This window comes from Tympanuchus pallidicinctus, unplaced genomic scaffold (assembly GCF_026119805.1).
Source record: "Tympanuchus pallidicinctus isolate F22 unplaced genomic scaffold, pur_lepc_1.0 scaffold26, whole genome shotgun sequence".
Taxonomy (NCBI): Eukaryota; Metazoa; Chordata; class Aves; order Galliformes; family Phasianidae; genus Tympanuchus; species Tympanuchus pallidicinctus.
Window position 1 is genome coordinate 3,063,744 of NW_026294743.1, and position 17,124 is coordinate 3,080,867.

The window sequence follows — 17,124 nt, forward strand, 5'->3', positions numbered from 1 at the left end:
ACATGGAGAAAGGTTTGAAAATGTGCCTAAATACATTGAATGGAGCTTCTGTAAAACTGGACTCAGAACAGCTGCAGGAACCTTTCCATTGATATTTGTGAATTGGGATGCTGTCTTTTCTGTGGGGGCAATTTTTGGCTCTGCCTTCTTACGTGCATTTCATCAAATGGAACCGCTGACTTATTGTTTAAATTATTTTCCTGCTTAGTGGCACGCGCTTAAATATTTGACATAAGCACGTATGTGCAAAGGAGAAAAAATGTGTATTAACTCCTCAGCATTTTTAAAGAAGTATGAAAAGTCTGGCAGTTATAACAGAACGCTTGTGTAACTGTTGGCAGTATTTATAAGGAAACTCAACAGGGTCGGATATGTTCTGTACTTAAAGACAGGTCTGAATCTGCAGTCCTGTTCTGGAAAACCTGAGTGAGTTTAATGACTGCAGATGCAGACAGAAAGATAATGTGTGCAGTGACATCTATAGTGAAGTTCTGCCAGCTAAGTGGATATCTTTTGAGGGCTTAATCCTATAATTATTGAAGTCAATAGGAGATTTTCAGTTGACACCATTGGACAGTGAATCAGGCCCTCAGAGTGTGAAGGAACCCTGCACTGAGCTTTCAGGTAGCTTCAGCTATTTCACACCTATACCCTAAATGGTACGTATTATTTCACTGGATTACTCCCCTTGTGAAAAAGAGGAAGATTTTAGTGAAATGGTGCTACTTATTTCTACAGCATTTTTATCTGAAACTACCCTTGGAAATATTTGTCAGCTTTTTGTAACCCGAACTCAGATTGCTGGGTCTTTACTGTGAATTTGGGTTAGTAAAATACATCTTTTAAAAATTACTCCTGTAAAAGATTTCTTGGGCTGAAGTGCTTTTGGAGTCAAAGTTTTGTATATTTGTACATGAAAAGCAACGTATTTTCATCTGAGGAATATTGTTCTGCTTTTTACTTGAGGTATCTAATTACTGGATTGAAATCAGTCAATTTCTGACTGCTTCTGAGGCTGAGCAGCTGGAGGCTCTTACTCCTGAATATAACCAGTGCCCAGCTAAGCTACAGCACCAGAAGTCACTATAAGATGACAATTTGTGGAGCGATTGAAAGATAAAGGTCTCAGTCTTCTGGTCCAATTCTTTGATGCATCCATTATTATACAGTTTGAAAGGAAGGAAGCAACACCTGTGGCAACCTGGAATTATTGGGGTTTGCTGTGGTTGTAGAGAGGAATGAGCTGCAAAGCTGAAATGCAGAGAAGTGAATGAAAGGAGATTTAAAAAAAAAAAAAAAAAAAAAAAGAGTGGTCATGGTTGCCAATATAAGACATATTTTATTTATACCTAATTTAGAATTCAGATGCATGAAATGGAATAACTTCTTAGGATTTCAAGGTACAGTGGGCCTGCATTTGTCTCCCAGGCTGTTAATGGAAGAAATTTATTTCTTTCAGGTGAAAGGTTTGAGTTATTACTTCTTACTGGAGGCATCAGAAAATTGAGCTTAATGTTGTTTATTGTTTGTTTGTTTTCCTTCTTATTTCTGAAGTGGGAGTAAAACCATTCGGAGCTAATTTAACATAACATCTTTTTTCTTTTTGTCTGAATACTTATATATGGACAAAGGGCACTTCTGATATTCAAATAATATACCTTTCTTCTGATAAGAAGCGCATCTTAGAAACAGAAAGATTTTCCGTCTTAAGATAATAAGATGAGAGCTGAAAACTACATCAGGAATAGAATTAGGCTTCTAGCAACAGGTATATTTATTCTCTTTTAACAATAGAAAGCCTGAAAGAATGCTCCAAATGTACAATGTACTGGGAACCGAGGGGGCAGTATCTCACAGTAAAGGAATAAATGAATGGAATAAAAGATTAGGAGCGACAGAGACAGAGACAACTTGAACACACACATAAAATCCTTTCTGGAGGCCCTTATCTAATTGCCTCATTTATCTAGTTTCATTTATAAGCTCAGTTTTATTCTTGGACACTTGCAGAGATTGTGTGAGAATGGCTGTGGAATGACCTGGCTGGCAGCAGGCTTTCTACAACCCCCCCTTTTTTTTTTCTTGTATGCCAATTCTCAGGCAATTACTGCAGTTGCCCTTTTTATATTAGCATCTTGGGTGGCTAGGCCTAGGCTTTACTTGCTGTTTTTAATAGTATAATTTCTTTTGATAAATAAGCAGTTGGGATTTTTTGTGTCTTTTTTTTTTTTTGAGAATGTTTCTCTTCCTCTGGGACTTCCTACATATCTATCTGGGCTTAATGCAGATGCCTGCCGTAATACCGAAAATGATTTAAAACTGAAGCAAAACACCTTTCACAAATTATTTCTCTTTTCCTCCTAATCTTCCCATAGATTCTTTTTTAGTTTTGACGTTTTGACTCAAACTTTTTTCTTTTAATTTGTTTTAATAAACGTAAGTATTTGTTTCAATTTTGAAAGTGGTTCTCTGGCTTCAGCACTGTTGATGAGAGTGCTTGGGGTTTTGTTTTGTTTTGTTTCTCCATTGGTTTGAATGAGACCTGGATTTAATTCTTTATTTTTAATAGCATTTAATTTTCTGATTCCACTAGTAGACTAAATTGTCTTTATTATTAAGGTGAAGACTGTATTTTCTTTGTTACCCCTTCTCTTCACAGTTATGGCCTATAATGGCTATGTGTGTGCGTGACTGTGGCATACACATTACCGGGGATCTTCAATTTAGGTACCATCTGTGGAAGTTTGTGGAGTTTTTTTAAGCGTATGGAGTTTAAGCAGTGAATCGAACTATCACATCTCCCCAGCTGGCTACTGAGAATATCATGAATTCAAGTTTATTTTGTAACATACTCATCAAGTAAAGTGTTAAAGATGTTGTCTCTGTCAGAGACTTAAAAGTTGCTAAAATATTTCAGCGACTTTCTGGCTTTACCGATTATGAAGGGTGCAATAAAACTGCACTATCTGACAGATTTAGACAGCTGGCTCATTCATGAGAAGTTCACATTTTTGTCACCCACATTGAATAAGGAAAGATTAGATGGTAAGGTCAATTTACAAAAATGGTTGTCAGGACATTTTTAATTGTAAAACTTTTTGTGATGGAATTCAGGAAAAAGACTAAAGACAGAAAGCAGTGGAGACAAAGAGCTGCTATTAACCTACAGATGCTACTGCAGGGTTCATTTTCAGATTGGTCACACTGCTTAGCCAATGAAGTGTTAGTGTAACTATAAGGGACCACCCTTTTTGGGGTGAGAGGGCAATTCGGTCTTCATGCTCATTTAATCCTGAGATGTCTTTCAATGGACTGTCAGTTGAACCTACATTGTGCAAAATTATGCATGCACTTTTTAATGCAGACTATTGTTCTCTAAGCACTTAACCAAGATTTCTCAACCAATTTCCATTTGGCATGAGGTCACTTGAAACTCAAGCAAACATATATGGAAGGCAAGTGTAATTTTTTGTTCCTCTTAGCTAGAATGCTTATTAAGATAAATGCAAATAACATTTTTAATGTGCTTAAAAATTTACTGTTTATTAAATCAAAACTGACAACGTTCCATAAAGGAAAAGTTGTTGCATGTCACTGCCCTGCAAAGAGAGTTTTGCTACTGGAGAGCAATACAGTTACAGTAATCTAGGTGTTATCGCCTGAAGTGTTGTAAACTGTTGACATAAGTAGCTGCTTATAGGAACCATTAGTGTGTGCGTGGTGGTGGCCGTGCTGCTCTTTGTATGTGCAAGATTTTATAAAAGCCAGATAGTGCAAAGGAAATCTAATAGCTGGCAAACAATGAACAAAGAAACTGCCAATAACTTCCCAGAGATGGAGAGGGCACCAATTCGGAAGATATATCTGATTAAAATATTAGTACTTTCAAAAACCTGACTATAGCATGTACACCATATTTATTGATACATTTACAAAAAATCAATTTTACGTTAGCTCTTCAAGAAACATTTACATTTAAAACCATATTTGGCAATAATTGTTATACGTTTTATACAAGTGACATCTTACACAGCCAACAACTGCTAATGTGAGCTTTCATCCAGTGAAGTTCCATTCAGTGTGAAATCTGTGGCAGTCTAGTTGTGTATAATCTAGCCTGTCCTGTTATAGTGATAATCATTTTATGAGCGCTTTTAATACATGCTGGAATTTTAATGTTTGGTTGGTGGGTTTTTTGTTTTTTTTTTTCATCCATTGTAAATGAATACAAGTTGACACAAGGATACAGAGCCACAATACATTAAAGTGTTTGTTCTTTCCCCATCTCTCCAATTAAATTGGTGAAAAATGTAACATTAGTATTACACAGGACATAGTAAAGCTGTCTCATCTAAGTGATGTCTATATTATAAAAATAAAATAAAATAATATAAATATGTAAGATGAACCCAGTGCCCATTGTTAAATAAAATACATGATAGAAAGCAGACCTTCTAGGATGACTGGTTTTGAAATATGTGAGTATAATTTAATTATTAAACACTTGAAACAATCTTGATATCAAGCTGCGATAACCAGATTTTTGCATCTATGCTAGATAAGGAAATACGTAACGGTCTGTAATAGAGTTACATTGATGAAGGTGAAGATTACAGTCTTACAATGAATTGCCTAGATAGGAATGCATAAAGCAGTTATGAAATAGTCTCATAACGTAGTTCATTTCACCTTAAAAACTGTTACAACTGGATTTCATTAAGTCCAGCAGTTTATATGGTGATGGTTCAAAACTGCTCTCTTACTGCAATGATTAGCCAGTTGCAGACGCAAGGTTTCTGGGATGTCAGTGAATCCATTATGACATTGGGAAAGTCCTTAAATGAAAATGTTTTGTAGTGGAATTGCTTTGTAAACTATTTCTCATGAAGAAATACATATTGAAAAATTCCACTAGCTGTAAAACCGTATTTGCGATACTGCTTGCCCATATATGTGTTGGGTACCTGTACATCTAGAAGATGTACACAGATATTAACACATAAACAATGAAGTTATCTGCACATTTCTGAATATTATATTTAAATTAATAAAGTAAATCAAATCACTGGTATTTGTTGCAGGATAACAGTCTTTAAAAAATGATAGGATTCAAAACAAATGCCCGTTGAAAGTGTAGTTTCCAAACAGTCCCCAAAACTATACAATATAGCTGGTTAGATCCAGCAAGTAGGATGTCATGTCTAGGATCTGATCGAGAATACCTGCCCTTGTAACTCTTCGGATGTTCCTATCCACTTGTTCACACTGGGGGCCCAGATAGCCTTTTTTACATAAGCATTTATTAGGCCTTACACAGACACCTCCATGTCGGCACGCTGGGTCGCACTTCGCTGTGAGTAAAGAGAAAGAACAGTTTCCTTATTTCTTTCAAGTATCGCACAGCAAAAAGATACAATACATATACATTAAGAACTACTTTTCTGGTCTAGTAATGGTAAAGCACATAAATTTAAAACAAAATAGGTTGAAATATCAGATGCTTTGAAACTGTATTTGTTAAAGTTGTAGAATATAAGCGGTAGGCAGTATTTTTATATGATGGAGACTATAACCCAGGATAGACTGAGAAACTCAAGGGGCAGATTTTTGAAAATGACCAATTCTGGCATTCATTTTGGCACATATTGGAGAGTAATCTCAAAAGACTTGAGGCTTCAACATGATACAATTTGAAAACAAGACATATGAAATACATACCACTTAGACAGTGGTGGTCTGCATCATCCCATTTCTTAGGGGCAACCCAAAGAAATCCTGGAGTTCTGGAGGCACAATAGCACCCAACCATGTCCAAACTAGCAAGTACCAAATCTTTCGATCCAAACTGTGTCATTCTTGCTCATCAGTAAAATCTCTGAAGCTGCTGAAATTTATGCTCCAGTCTACAAGAATTGTATGCTGACCCTAGCAGGGTCCTTCTGAGTGCCCTTCCAACATGAAGTATACTGTAGTCCTTTGTGTGATCCTTGCTTTGTCCTACCCTACAATTCTTTTCGTCTTTCATTTCACCTCTGCTTATAGGCATCTAATCAAGTTCCCTGAGCAAAGGGAAGACTGTACTGATTCACTAATAGCAGCTTCTGGTACCCACACTTTTTCTGGAAAATCTGTATAGGCTGGAGTTACATAGCTCAGCAGCAGTATCCACAGTCTCTGTGGGACACCGATAGCACAACCACAGTACTCAGTGTCACTTGTTCATTCATCTTGCCCTCTTGGTGACATGCTCAATATCAAATTTGAATGCAGTTTCTTTTTGAAGTGACTTTTCAAGGTAAACTATAGCAAAAAGACAGGTCCGCAGTTATTTGTCATGGATTATAGTTATTTTCTGATTTTTAGCTGCTTTGCAATGTCTTGTACATAGAATTTTTTTGACAAACTGGAGTCGTTTTGTTCTGTAGAATGAAAAATAAGTATGTTCTGAAACCGAATTAGTTGTATGAAATTCACTAAGTGCAAAATATGCAATAGTGACCTGCAGGCCTAATATTACATTCTTTCCTGACCGGTTACTCCTATTTGATATATACAAGATAAAATTGAAGGTGGGAGTTGAATGTCCAAACACTGAATATATATTGACTGAATTTCCTGTCATTTTTATAGTATTGGTAAAAAACTAAGAATGCTGTTATCTGTCATGCTTATGTTCTTAGTTGCATTCTGTAGTGGTTCACATTGTATTAGGTGTTTTAACTGTTGCACTGACATTAAAACTTACTCTTCCCCAACACCTCAACAGATCGGTATCTCATTTATGTTGTCTTAGAACTAATGGTCAATGATAGATGTTGAAAAATTCTCTTAGCAAACTACTAAAAGCAAATTATGCCGTCTCATTGCTTTTCTCAGATATTGCTATGGATCTATGTACAAACCAGTTCTGCAGAACTCTCCTTCCCAGCCTTGGTTACAGCAGCATTTTCCTGTAGGAGTGCAGTGCCCGTTCCGACAGTGCCTTGAGCATTCAGATGTCAGTATCTGTGCCGACTGAGCTGTTCTTTTGCATTCTTCAGGAACTAAAGGCCTGTGAGAAAGTACACGAACCAAATACTTCATTATGAGGTACATTCATTTTCTTCTATTTAGAAAGATCTTGACAATGAAAATAGTATACAAGCTTCATTTCTCATTGTAGGGTAATTCTTTTATAGGATTATCAGTGGGAGAAATCTGTGTTCTAAGAGCATGGCTTTTTTTTTTTTCTTCCTCAAAAACACCAATGAACATAAAGGTGGTCTGTTAGAATACAGAAAAATGCAGTATGATTTATTATTCTCTCATACAACTGCCTTCAGAAGACTTTTACAAGATTAAATAATAGTCCCTGAGACTTCTTGAAGCCTGAACTTGGTGAAAAGAACTTATCTCAAGCAGCATATATCTCCAGACTCAGGAGATGAATGGGATCTTGGCAAATTTCTTATGGTGCTCATGTAGCTGACTTCAGATAGGCAGACCCACAGGAAATTTGTGTAAAAAAAACTGAAAATCTGTCTTGCTTCCATGGCAAAATTAAGTGAATGAAGCAGTGGGCTTGAGTGAAAGATGATATTCTCCAGGAGAAAAAGCCCTTTTTTTTCTAGCCTTCGTTTTTCTCTTTGGTCTGTCAAAGTAAGGAATTATTCTCAGACATACTGGACAGTCAGTTTATCTTCCTTTCTTGCCATTAGGAAATGTTGAAATAAGAAAATATGTGATATTTTTGAGAATGGGCAGAGAAAGTGTAACAAATTTTGCTGATGCTCTTAACTTTTGTGTGTATTTCTCCGATTTGAGAATTCACTTCTGTTTAGTGAATGCATACAGGTAATGGAAAGAATAATCTGAACAGCAAGTTTTACGGCATAAATTGAGAGACAAAATTTTGCTTCTGTCTACAAACTTCATTTGACTTTGATTTGTGGTCTGGATGCACCTTAAAACATCTGGATCTCAGGAAACATTTTTTTTTTTACTTAAGGTGATGGAGCACTGGCACAGATTGCCCAGGGGTGGGGAGATCTTCAGAAGCTGCCCGGGCAGCTGGGTGGCCCTGCTGGAGCTGGGGTTGGGTTGGATGGACCCAGGGGGCCCTTCCCACAGTGACCATTCTGTGGTCATGTAAGTGTCTGAAGCGTATGCGTGAAAGCAATTCTAGTTAAGCTGACCTAAAATATTTCTGATGCTGTTTTTTTGTTGAGCTTCTTGGTGTTAGGTCTAATGTAGTACAGTTTTTCTGTCAGTCCTTGTTTTGGATGTCTGGTAGCTTTTTTTCATTCAGAAAAGCACAGCATAATATTCCTTAACAAAGAATTATCTCTAGCATCTTAAGTTGGCTAAATGTCCAGCTAGAATCCAAACAAAACAAGCCAAAACAAAAAGGTACACAATAGTAGGAATTGAATAGAAAACAGTGTTGTTTCTCATACTGACGTAAGTATTAAATTACGTGCAGTCAGTGGGAATATGTACTTGCACGCTTGTTACATTGTCAAATATTAAAATCCTAGACTGGTACACCTGTGTGATAAAAGATCTTGACAGACTTTGGAGTAAGAGAAATGGAGGGGATGGAGGTGTAGAAAACACAAGGGAAAAAAAAAAAAAAAGAGGAGGAAGATTGGGAATTCTTTTTTACATCCCATTTCAAGATCAGACGAAATGTTGAGGGAAAAATAAAATGGAATGAACTAGTTGAACCCGTGGTTTCTAAGGTACCAGTGAAGCCCAGGTTAGCAGGATAGTTAGCTTTGTCTAGCAGGATTTTGATAAGATATTTCTAAGCACAATGGGGCCATTCAATGTAATTCTAGGTAGGGTAACATTTTATAGGAAAAGTAAGCCCACATACCTCATGTCACAGAGTTCCCTCACTAGCTGACTGGGCTTAGATTTTTTTTCACCCATTTTGGCATGCAGCTTTTTAATGGTACATTGCAGAGCTTCTCACATTTTTCTTTGAAGCAGAATAACAGAGCACAGGATCACTGGTTTGTTTCACCCTAGCACTTTCTCTGCTCAGGCTTAATTGCTAAGATGATTATTTAAACATCCATTCAGAACTGGTCTGCCCAATGATGTTAAGAACAAAAAGAATGGGTAGATGTATCATTCAGTGTAGTACCAACTTCTGATTTCTAAAGTTTCTTTGAGAAACAGATTCAAACTTCTGTATTACTTAAAGGTTTTGAAACGACATCTCTCGTCAAAAATCTCTTCAGCTTTTGCGTTCACGCATTTCCATGCTGTCTTTTAATTATAACACATTATTTTTTGACCTGTAAGAAATTCCAATTCCATAGTGATGAATGCTTTACATATGATCTGCTTAGGGAAGTTCCTGCACTTAAAAATTATATGTGAGCTTCACAGCCAATGTTGTTTTGAGAAGAGGAATACAAATGATGTGATTTTCTGTGGACACTTAAGCAGATTTTAAGTAAAAATATCTGTCTTCTAATTGCTGCCTCAAGAAAAAAAAATATGTACAGCCATCTGCACAGGAGGCAACATTCTTTCTTCATCTCTCTCAGAGCCCATTTCTTTCAAGCTATTTTAGATGAAGCCCTCTCTTTTTCTTGTTCAGTCACAAGTACAGCATTGTGTTTAGCATGAAGAATAACCTCACGTTCCTGGAGCATCTCTTAGAAAAGAGCTCCAGTGGTATCTCTTCAGCACAGAGTGATCTCCTACATCAAGATGATATTTTGTTTTATGTAGACGGTTATTTACTTTAATGACAGGTACAAAACATTTACCTATGATAGTGCTGGAATATTTAGGTTATTTTATTCATATTTCATTAGGGATCCACAAATGCCATTTTGTATCAATCGCAGCATGACTGGCCACTTCTATAATTTAAAGCTTTCTAATGCTCTTGGTGCTTGTGAATATAGCTTTGCCTTTTATTCTACCATCAATCAATAACTTGCACTCATCAGCCTTGGATAATATTTATTAAAGGTGGGGTGGAGTAGAAACAAAGATGGAAAAAATTCTGGTTGGCAGAGTGCCTTAGGAGAAGAGTAATACAAATGCAGCTGCAGCAGAATCCTTTTTGTGTGTGAGAAGAATTACTGTTTTTCCTTATTTGTACTATGGGAAAAGCCACACTTCTTTCTCAGGATTGGAATGCCATTCTGGTACAAACACATATCATGAGAAAGTCTCTGCCCCACAATACTTACACTTTACATTCTTAAGGCTTTAAGGGGTGGAAATTTTCAGGTTCATTGTAAGTGTTTTGAACTGAATCTTACAAAGATAACATAAGTCTCGAAACTGACTGCTGGGACTTGATCTTTCCAGCACTTAGACAGCGTAAGGTTTTGTTTATACAACTAGTGCTTCGCTGTGTCTCCTGACATGGAAAAAGGAGGGGAATAGATGGAGCCACACTGTGAGCTGGAGAGAATTTTTTTACTTGTCTCCCTCAATCTATAAAACTCTAAAGGGTACAGCTTGATTACTCTTCCAGTGAGCAGTACTTGGTGCGCAGAAAGTCAGCCAAAAATGTAGCTGATAGTGACTATTTATACGGTCTGTACAATTCTAGTTATCTTAAAGAGCTGTTCATATATACAGTATGGTACAGTATATCTTGCTTGTTAAAACATGCTTTCATGAAACTCTGTAACAAATCTAAGTGTATGGAACATGGAGGAAAAGTACTGGAGGCTGGGGCCCTTGCTGGGTCTCTTCACTAACGTGCTCAGTGAACTGAGAATTCTTGACTGGAAAATATGGAAAATTATTTTGACTGTGTTTCTGTAGCTGGCATAGGCACGTAACCTCTGTTGTTAGCTTTGAAGCATACGAAAGGCTGACAAGCCTTATTAGATTAGAACTCATCATATAATTGCTTAGAATTCCATGCTTTCCTTCATACAGTTTTTCACTGCTCCACTGAGTGTTAGCCTGTAACTCAGATATATGTAAATGGATGCAAATGGAGGGTCAAATTCATCAGTAATACAATGGCATTGAACAGAAAATAGTTCCTCCATCATGCCCTCGACACAGTATTAACAATCTCTCCTTTCCCACCAAAGTGGGAATCCAAAACTCTTGGATGTTCAAATTCTAGCAAATGAGAGGGCCACGGAAATCCTGATTGTGGTGCAAAATACGTGAAAGTAAAATTTTACCTCAATTAGCTGCACATAAGATATTGGCTATTAGAGTGATATCCTAAAGTTTATATTTTTCCTTTATAAGGGAAAATGTCAAGAAAAAATAATTTTGCTTCATTGTAATTTACTACTTGTCACAGAATAAATATAGCATCTCTTCAGGTACAGTTTCTAAAATTAAAAAGTATACCTTTAGTCCTGGGAGAGATGCCAAAAGCTCGTTACTTGTCTCCAGATTTACTACATGGGAATAATGTGGAAAAAACTCGCAGCTTTTAAGATTTAAACTCAGCAGCATATCAAATTTATTCTTATATGGTATACTTGTTCATGACCTCTAGTCTTAAGAAATTCTGTCATGTTTGAGAACTAGTCCCCAGTGAAGCCTGTATCAATGTTAATAGCTAAGAGGTCAATGCAACTGCTAAACAGTTTGTATTACTGTCAGGGTGGTCATGAAAACAACACCTGCTGCATGAGCACTTGGCAGCTGGGTCAACAGGCACTGTGGGAATTTATCAATTTAGGGGGCCACTTGCATAACACTTTGACTGATGAATTGGGAAAGACTGGCTTACTGGGCTAAAGCTGCTCTATTATGTATGACTTTCTTTAGGATGGCAGAGGCTTCCTGCAGGCTCCAGAAAATAAGCAGAAGATAAACGGAGCTGGTTTTGCCTTATAAAGTGATAAAAAGTGAGAACTCCTTAATAGCCAACACTAGAAAGACTTAGAAAAATGAAAAAAAATCCCAAACCAAAACAAAAACTTTTACAGTCAGTGAGCTGTGATGTGATTGAAAAAAATCTTTAGGTTTTTCCATCGTGGTTACAAAGGAGGTTTTGTCAAGTACTTCTGTAAAGTGAAACTCTCTAGGCTGGTATTTGCAAAAAGCTCTAATTTCTCTTTAGTGTCTCTTATGGGAATAGTAACTGCATGTGGGTAGGTAAATGAGATAAGAATTTTGCATGCTACGACTAAACTAAACATAATTAGACATTAATTCTGGCTTTCCATTCCCTCAAATGACTTAAGGGACAGTAACTTTCTGAACAGAAAGAAATCATATGGCCCACCTGGGTTGGCGAGAGCATTCACCAACAAAATTTGCTCATTCTGCAGACAGCCTGAGGTAGTAGCTTCACCCTATTTATACACCACACAAAGTGTATATACCATGACCCATCAGAACTATGTTGATGCAGATCACTCTAGTGCTGTATGTTTCTGAGCTTCCTTTTTCAGAGTAATTAAGGTCTTCAAGGTGGCTTTCACGAATACTGCTTTTACACCTTACAATCAAACGCTCTTGTCTCATGGTAAAAAATAACATCACTGACATTCATGTCAAGGGGCTGAACATCGTCAAAATGAGATATAACCTAGGTATAGTTCAGTAATGTTTGAAATCATTCTGTTTGAAAAGACTCTTTGATAGTGGACATCTCAGAAGGCAGTGTTGGAAATGATGATGAATAGAACTACACGCTCTGGAGGGGCATGAAAGAGGAATGAGACGGTTTGAATCAAGTTCAAGTTTCAGCCCAGTGGAAAGCAGCTATTCTGGCTGTTGATAGAAAACACATTGAGATCCAGATCTCTAAGGTGTTAAACATATGGAGAGGAAGAGGAATTCTTCTTACATGTGCAAGGACACTTACTTAAACTCCACCTTCCTTTCTAACAGTTATCTGCTAGCTCCCGTGAGCCACGCTGTTCAACACTGTTATTTATCAACTTTGAAGTTGTGGTATAGACAGTTGAAAACATAACTTCAGAGGGAAACAGCGGTGCGTGACTATCCTTCAAACTCCTACGTGTTTAGTCTCATCTTTTAAATGGAATTCTTTTGCATTCCTTGTCACCTTTCCCTGTGCTTTTCTCCTGTCTTCTCTGAACCTTTACTATTTTATGAAGTATTTGCTTTTATCTATTAAAAGCAATCTTAAGTGTTCTAAAAGAAGACTCACAAAGACACACTATGACTGTGCTACCATCTTACACAGTTTGTTTTCTTTCTTTCTTCTTGTTTCCCCCCCCCCCCATATGGTTTTCATAGAACAGCTGTAGTAATGTTTATGTTGTAGCTGATACAAACTTATCAACGGATATTTCCTATTAAAATAGGCATTTTTTAATGCTGCCTGCATCTGATTTTCTCCTCTTATGATACGAAAGGATTATATTCTCATTTCTAACAGGTTTGTCTCCCATTTTCTGTGTTATTGACTGACTTGAATATTTGGGCTAAAGCATTTTCTGTATCATCATTTATATAATTATTTTGTCTATGAAAGTTCTAGTGATTACTGTTAGAATGTACTTGTAGAAATAGGCAGACAGAAAAATTGTAGGAAGCATAAGGCTAGGAAGTTTTTCTTTTTTTGGTCACAAAGAGAATTTACAGAATGCTTTTAATTTGCACTGATCTTTTAGAACATCTGACTATCACTGTTCTTTATCTGAGAATTATGTGCCGTTGCTCTTTCTCCCTCTGCTTTCTCATTTGTTCCTAGCCTTGGAAAGTATCTTACTTCTCATAATGTTCCTTTTTAAATTTTTTTAAATAATCATCAATGAATGGCTGTGTTTTTAACTTGAGAAACTAAAAAATCAGTTATTTTAACCAATTTATCTTATTTTATGTGTTTGTCATTCTTGAGGCTTCCCTTATCCCCTCCAATTGGAAAGCTATATGAGATGTTACCTGTACTCTTCATTCCATTCAGTTGTGCTGATATGTGGTATTTATATGTTTTGCAGCACCTCATATGCTTGATCTTTAAATTCAGGTTGTAATTTTCTCAGTTTCTGATTTATCGCTACATTGTCTAAGAGCTCCCAAGTACCAGTGTGTCATTTCAGTAATACTGCTATGGAGAGAGGGATTATTTAGTTCTGTGTTTTTCACAGGAGGCTGTGTAGTTATTGACCTGAAGTAAAGAGAAGTTTCCTCTAGTACCCTGTATTCTGTGTTTCAAACTACTTTGATGGAGTTATTCTCATTCTCTGTGTTTATCATATTTATTCATTTTCACATATCACCTCCGTGTAGCCCCTCATTTTTGTTACATCTGAAAGGTTTTAGGGTTGGACCTTCTCACTGCTCATAATTGAAGATTGATGCAAAGAGCTCCTTGGAGTACTCTCATCCTCTGCTCTTCTGATGGTTTGAAAACTTCACTTGTTTTGAAAGCTTTCTACTGCTAGTGATATCCGAATCATAGATTTCTTTCTTGAGCCCTTTGAGACCAGGAAGTCAGGGTCACAGTTTGAGAAGTTTTTTTTATGCACTAGTTTTCTATAAAGATCAAATGAAACAAAATCCTGCATCTCTTTGTAACATCTATTATTTAGAATTAAAGGGTAATTTTGTAAGCTTGTAGTAGCTTATTTACAACCACTAGAAGATTGGTTTGTTGCATGAAGTTTTTAATTTCCAGTGAAGAATGATAATTGTACTCTTCTGTAGTGCCCCACACATGGAAGGCACTATCTGCAAATAGATTAATCTGCCAGGGGCCACCCCTCACAGAGCTTTGTTATGGATTTCTAAGCAATGAATTTCTAAGATGTGACAAGTCAGTACCTCAGTAACTCTACAGCTGGTAGCCTACGTGTAGTACTTTTGTTTTGTGTCTTAGAAAGCTCACTGTGCTAGACTGTGCACTTTTATTTGATGTATTTGTATGGTATGTATCTTGAGGAAGGCATTGAATAGAACAGCAAAATGGCAATATGCAAAAAATATTACCTGTGGTTGACAATTAATGTATTAATATTAATTAATAGGGCTTTACATAAGCATTTGCCAAAGCCGTGGAATTTGTAAATTGTTGAGAAGTGCATTATGAAATTTGTGTGATGCGGTAAATAGACCTGCAGTGCTCTTGAGTGAAAGAAAATGACCATCTTTCACTTAAAATCCAGCAGTAGGAATGAAATGAGAAAAACCCAGCCAAACTCAAAACTTTGCTTGAATGGAAACTGTCCATGTCTCTAAGAAGCGCTACCAAACTCTACATCCCCTTGCCATAGTCTGCTTAATCTCAAACGCATGCCAATTTACAAAAGTATTTTATAGTTTTCTGGTTACTTTCACCAGTAACCAAACACAGTCTTGACCGTTTTCCATACGTGAAAACAGCCAAACGTGAGTGCAGCAATGGGAGGTCTGGCCTTTCAGGTATGTCAGCTGAAGACCACCCTACTGGAAGAGGTAACGAGAACAAAAAGCCGAGGTCAAACAAGGCAGCCCCATGTAATTAGATACTAATAGTGGATTTAGGGTGTAAAATTCACTTAAAACCATACACCATCAGTCTAAACAATCCCAATAAGAATAGCAAGTTTTGTTCTAAAAAAATATTTTTAATACCAGAAAGCATAAATAAAACATCCATAATAGCCTTGACTGACAGACTGCAGTAACATCTGCTTCCAAACTAGTGCCATGGATTTGGGTAGCATAATTAAAAAACAGTGAAACTCAAGTAGTAAGTACATTGTGTACCCAGTGTAATGAATTTCTTATCAGTTTTACGTGTTGTCTTAATAACAGTTTTTTGAGTTTAAATTCCAGCAAAAAAAATAAATGAATCTCTCATACAGTCAACATCAAAATAAAAAATGGATGTCTGCCTGTAGGTGATGCTCAAGGGTAAACGTGCTGAAGTAGGTGATGAACTGATAAATGGATAATAATCTAGGTTGTTCTTGTGGGGATGATGAGTTAAAAGTAATCAGTATGACAGACTTGATTTCTGCTGGCCCTTTCATTTTGTGTGTTAATTTTTGATGCTTTGCAGAATGGATGTGGCTTTTCCTGCCATGGACTTGGCGTCACGGAGCAGCAAGATCCATCACTAAGGAAATGGTTTTTCACCAGTCAGAGTAAGTGCTTGTCACCTTCTCTTATTGCTGCTGGGGCTGCACAGGGGACTAGCTTTTTGCAATCTTTCCTGATTCCCTGGCATTCTCGTAGCTGTAGCTGCTTTGCAAAGTACTTGAAAGAAATCACATCCCAAGAAACTCTGGTTTGGTAATTTTCGTGTATTCTAGTTTTATAGCTGGTAAATTAGACTAAGTAACTATACCAATTATATTAATTTTGAATCTTATAAATAATTTGGGTAAGCTTCATGAGCCTCTTGGAAACTGCAGATGAAACGAATGCTGGTGACTTGAGTGTGTTTTTGTCACATCGACCAGGGATGTAACTTTTCTTTCATTGGATTCTCTTTTGTGCTCCAAACCTTCCCAGTGAGATATGGGTGAATGTAGGGACATAGAAGGAACTTGAAAACTAGTAAGCAGTAATAGAATACAGGCCCTGAGGGCTGGGCCCTCTGTATTCTTCTCAGTCTGTAGCGTCTTCTAGACAACAGCAGAGATGTCTGGAAAAGACTGAATTTGTCCCTCAGATCTGGTAGCAAAACTGAAATTGTGAGGAAGTGAAACTGGAACTGTCTGGGCAGTAGCTGGTGAAATTACTGAGCTAATTATCTCTGCAGTACCTTTCCAGGATACAGAGCAGATATTGTCCATCAGTACTAACCTTTTGAGCCAGCTCTATTTGTGCACTGTCACAGTGCAGTGGCAGGCAAGGCAGCAAGTCGCCTTGGGAGGAATTCTAGTATTCTGCCTTCCATAGGCACTGTATAACCTTTGTAGCACCTACAAGTCCTTTGGCTTCAGAACTATCAGCAGCATCTTTTACTTGTGCTGATCCATATGGTTCCATTTTAAATATGTCTAAACTTCTATGAAAATATCCCAAAAATGTGAATCTTAATTGGGGAAGTTATCAGCACTTAACATGATGTTAAAGAGTAAAAATCAGAGGCATTTCTACTTCTACTGTTCTGACAGTCACCTTCTATGAGAGTGATTATTTCGGTGAGTTTATCCTGCTTGCTGGTGATGTTACATTTGCTTGTAAGAAACCTCTGCTCTAAAAATATTCCTTCTTACTTAATGTGAG

The 17,124-nt window shown here is 37.0% G+C and overlaps 2 protein-coding genes across 4 annotated transcripts in view; one reads left to right on the plus strand and one right to left on the minus strand.

Moving 5' to 3' along the window:
• ANAPC10 (anaphase promoting complex subunit 10) overlaps positions 1-17,124 on the plus strand; it is a 153,327-nt gene that overhangs the window by 84,484 nt on the left and 51,719 nt on the right. For both annotated transcript variants that reach the window (XM_052690426.1, XM_052690421.1), the window contains exon 5: positions 15,950-16,034. In XM_052690426.1, coding sequence (XP_052546386.1) covers positions 15,950-16,034 — 85 coding nt within the window. The remainder of the gene's footprint in view (positions 1-15,949; positions 16,035-17,124) is intronic.
• Positions 3,899-17,124, minus strand: part of HHIP (hedgehog interacting protein) — a 69,835-nt gene continuing 56,609 nt past the window's right edge. For both annotated transcript variants that reach the window (XM_052690418.1, XM_052690417.1), the window contains exons 12-13: positions 6,903-7,051; positions 3,899-5,351 (exon numbers count right to left, since the gene is read on the minus strand). In XM_052690418.1, the coding sequence (XP_052546378.1) occupies positions 5,158-5,351; positions 6,903-7,051 (343 nt within the window). In that variant the 3' untranslated portion in view covers positions 3,899-5,157. The remainder of the gene's footprint in view (positions 5,352-6,902; positions 7,052-17,124) is intronic.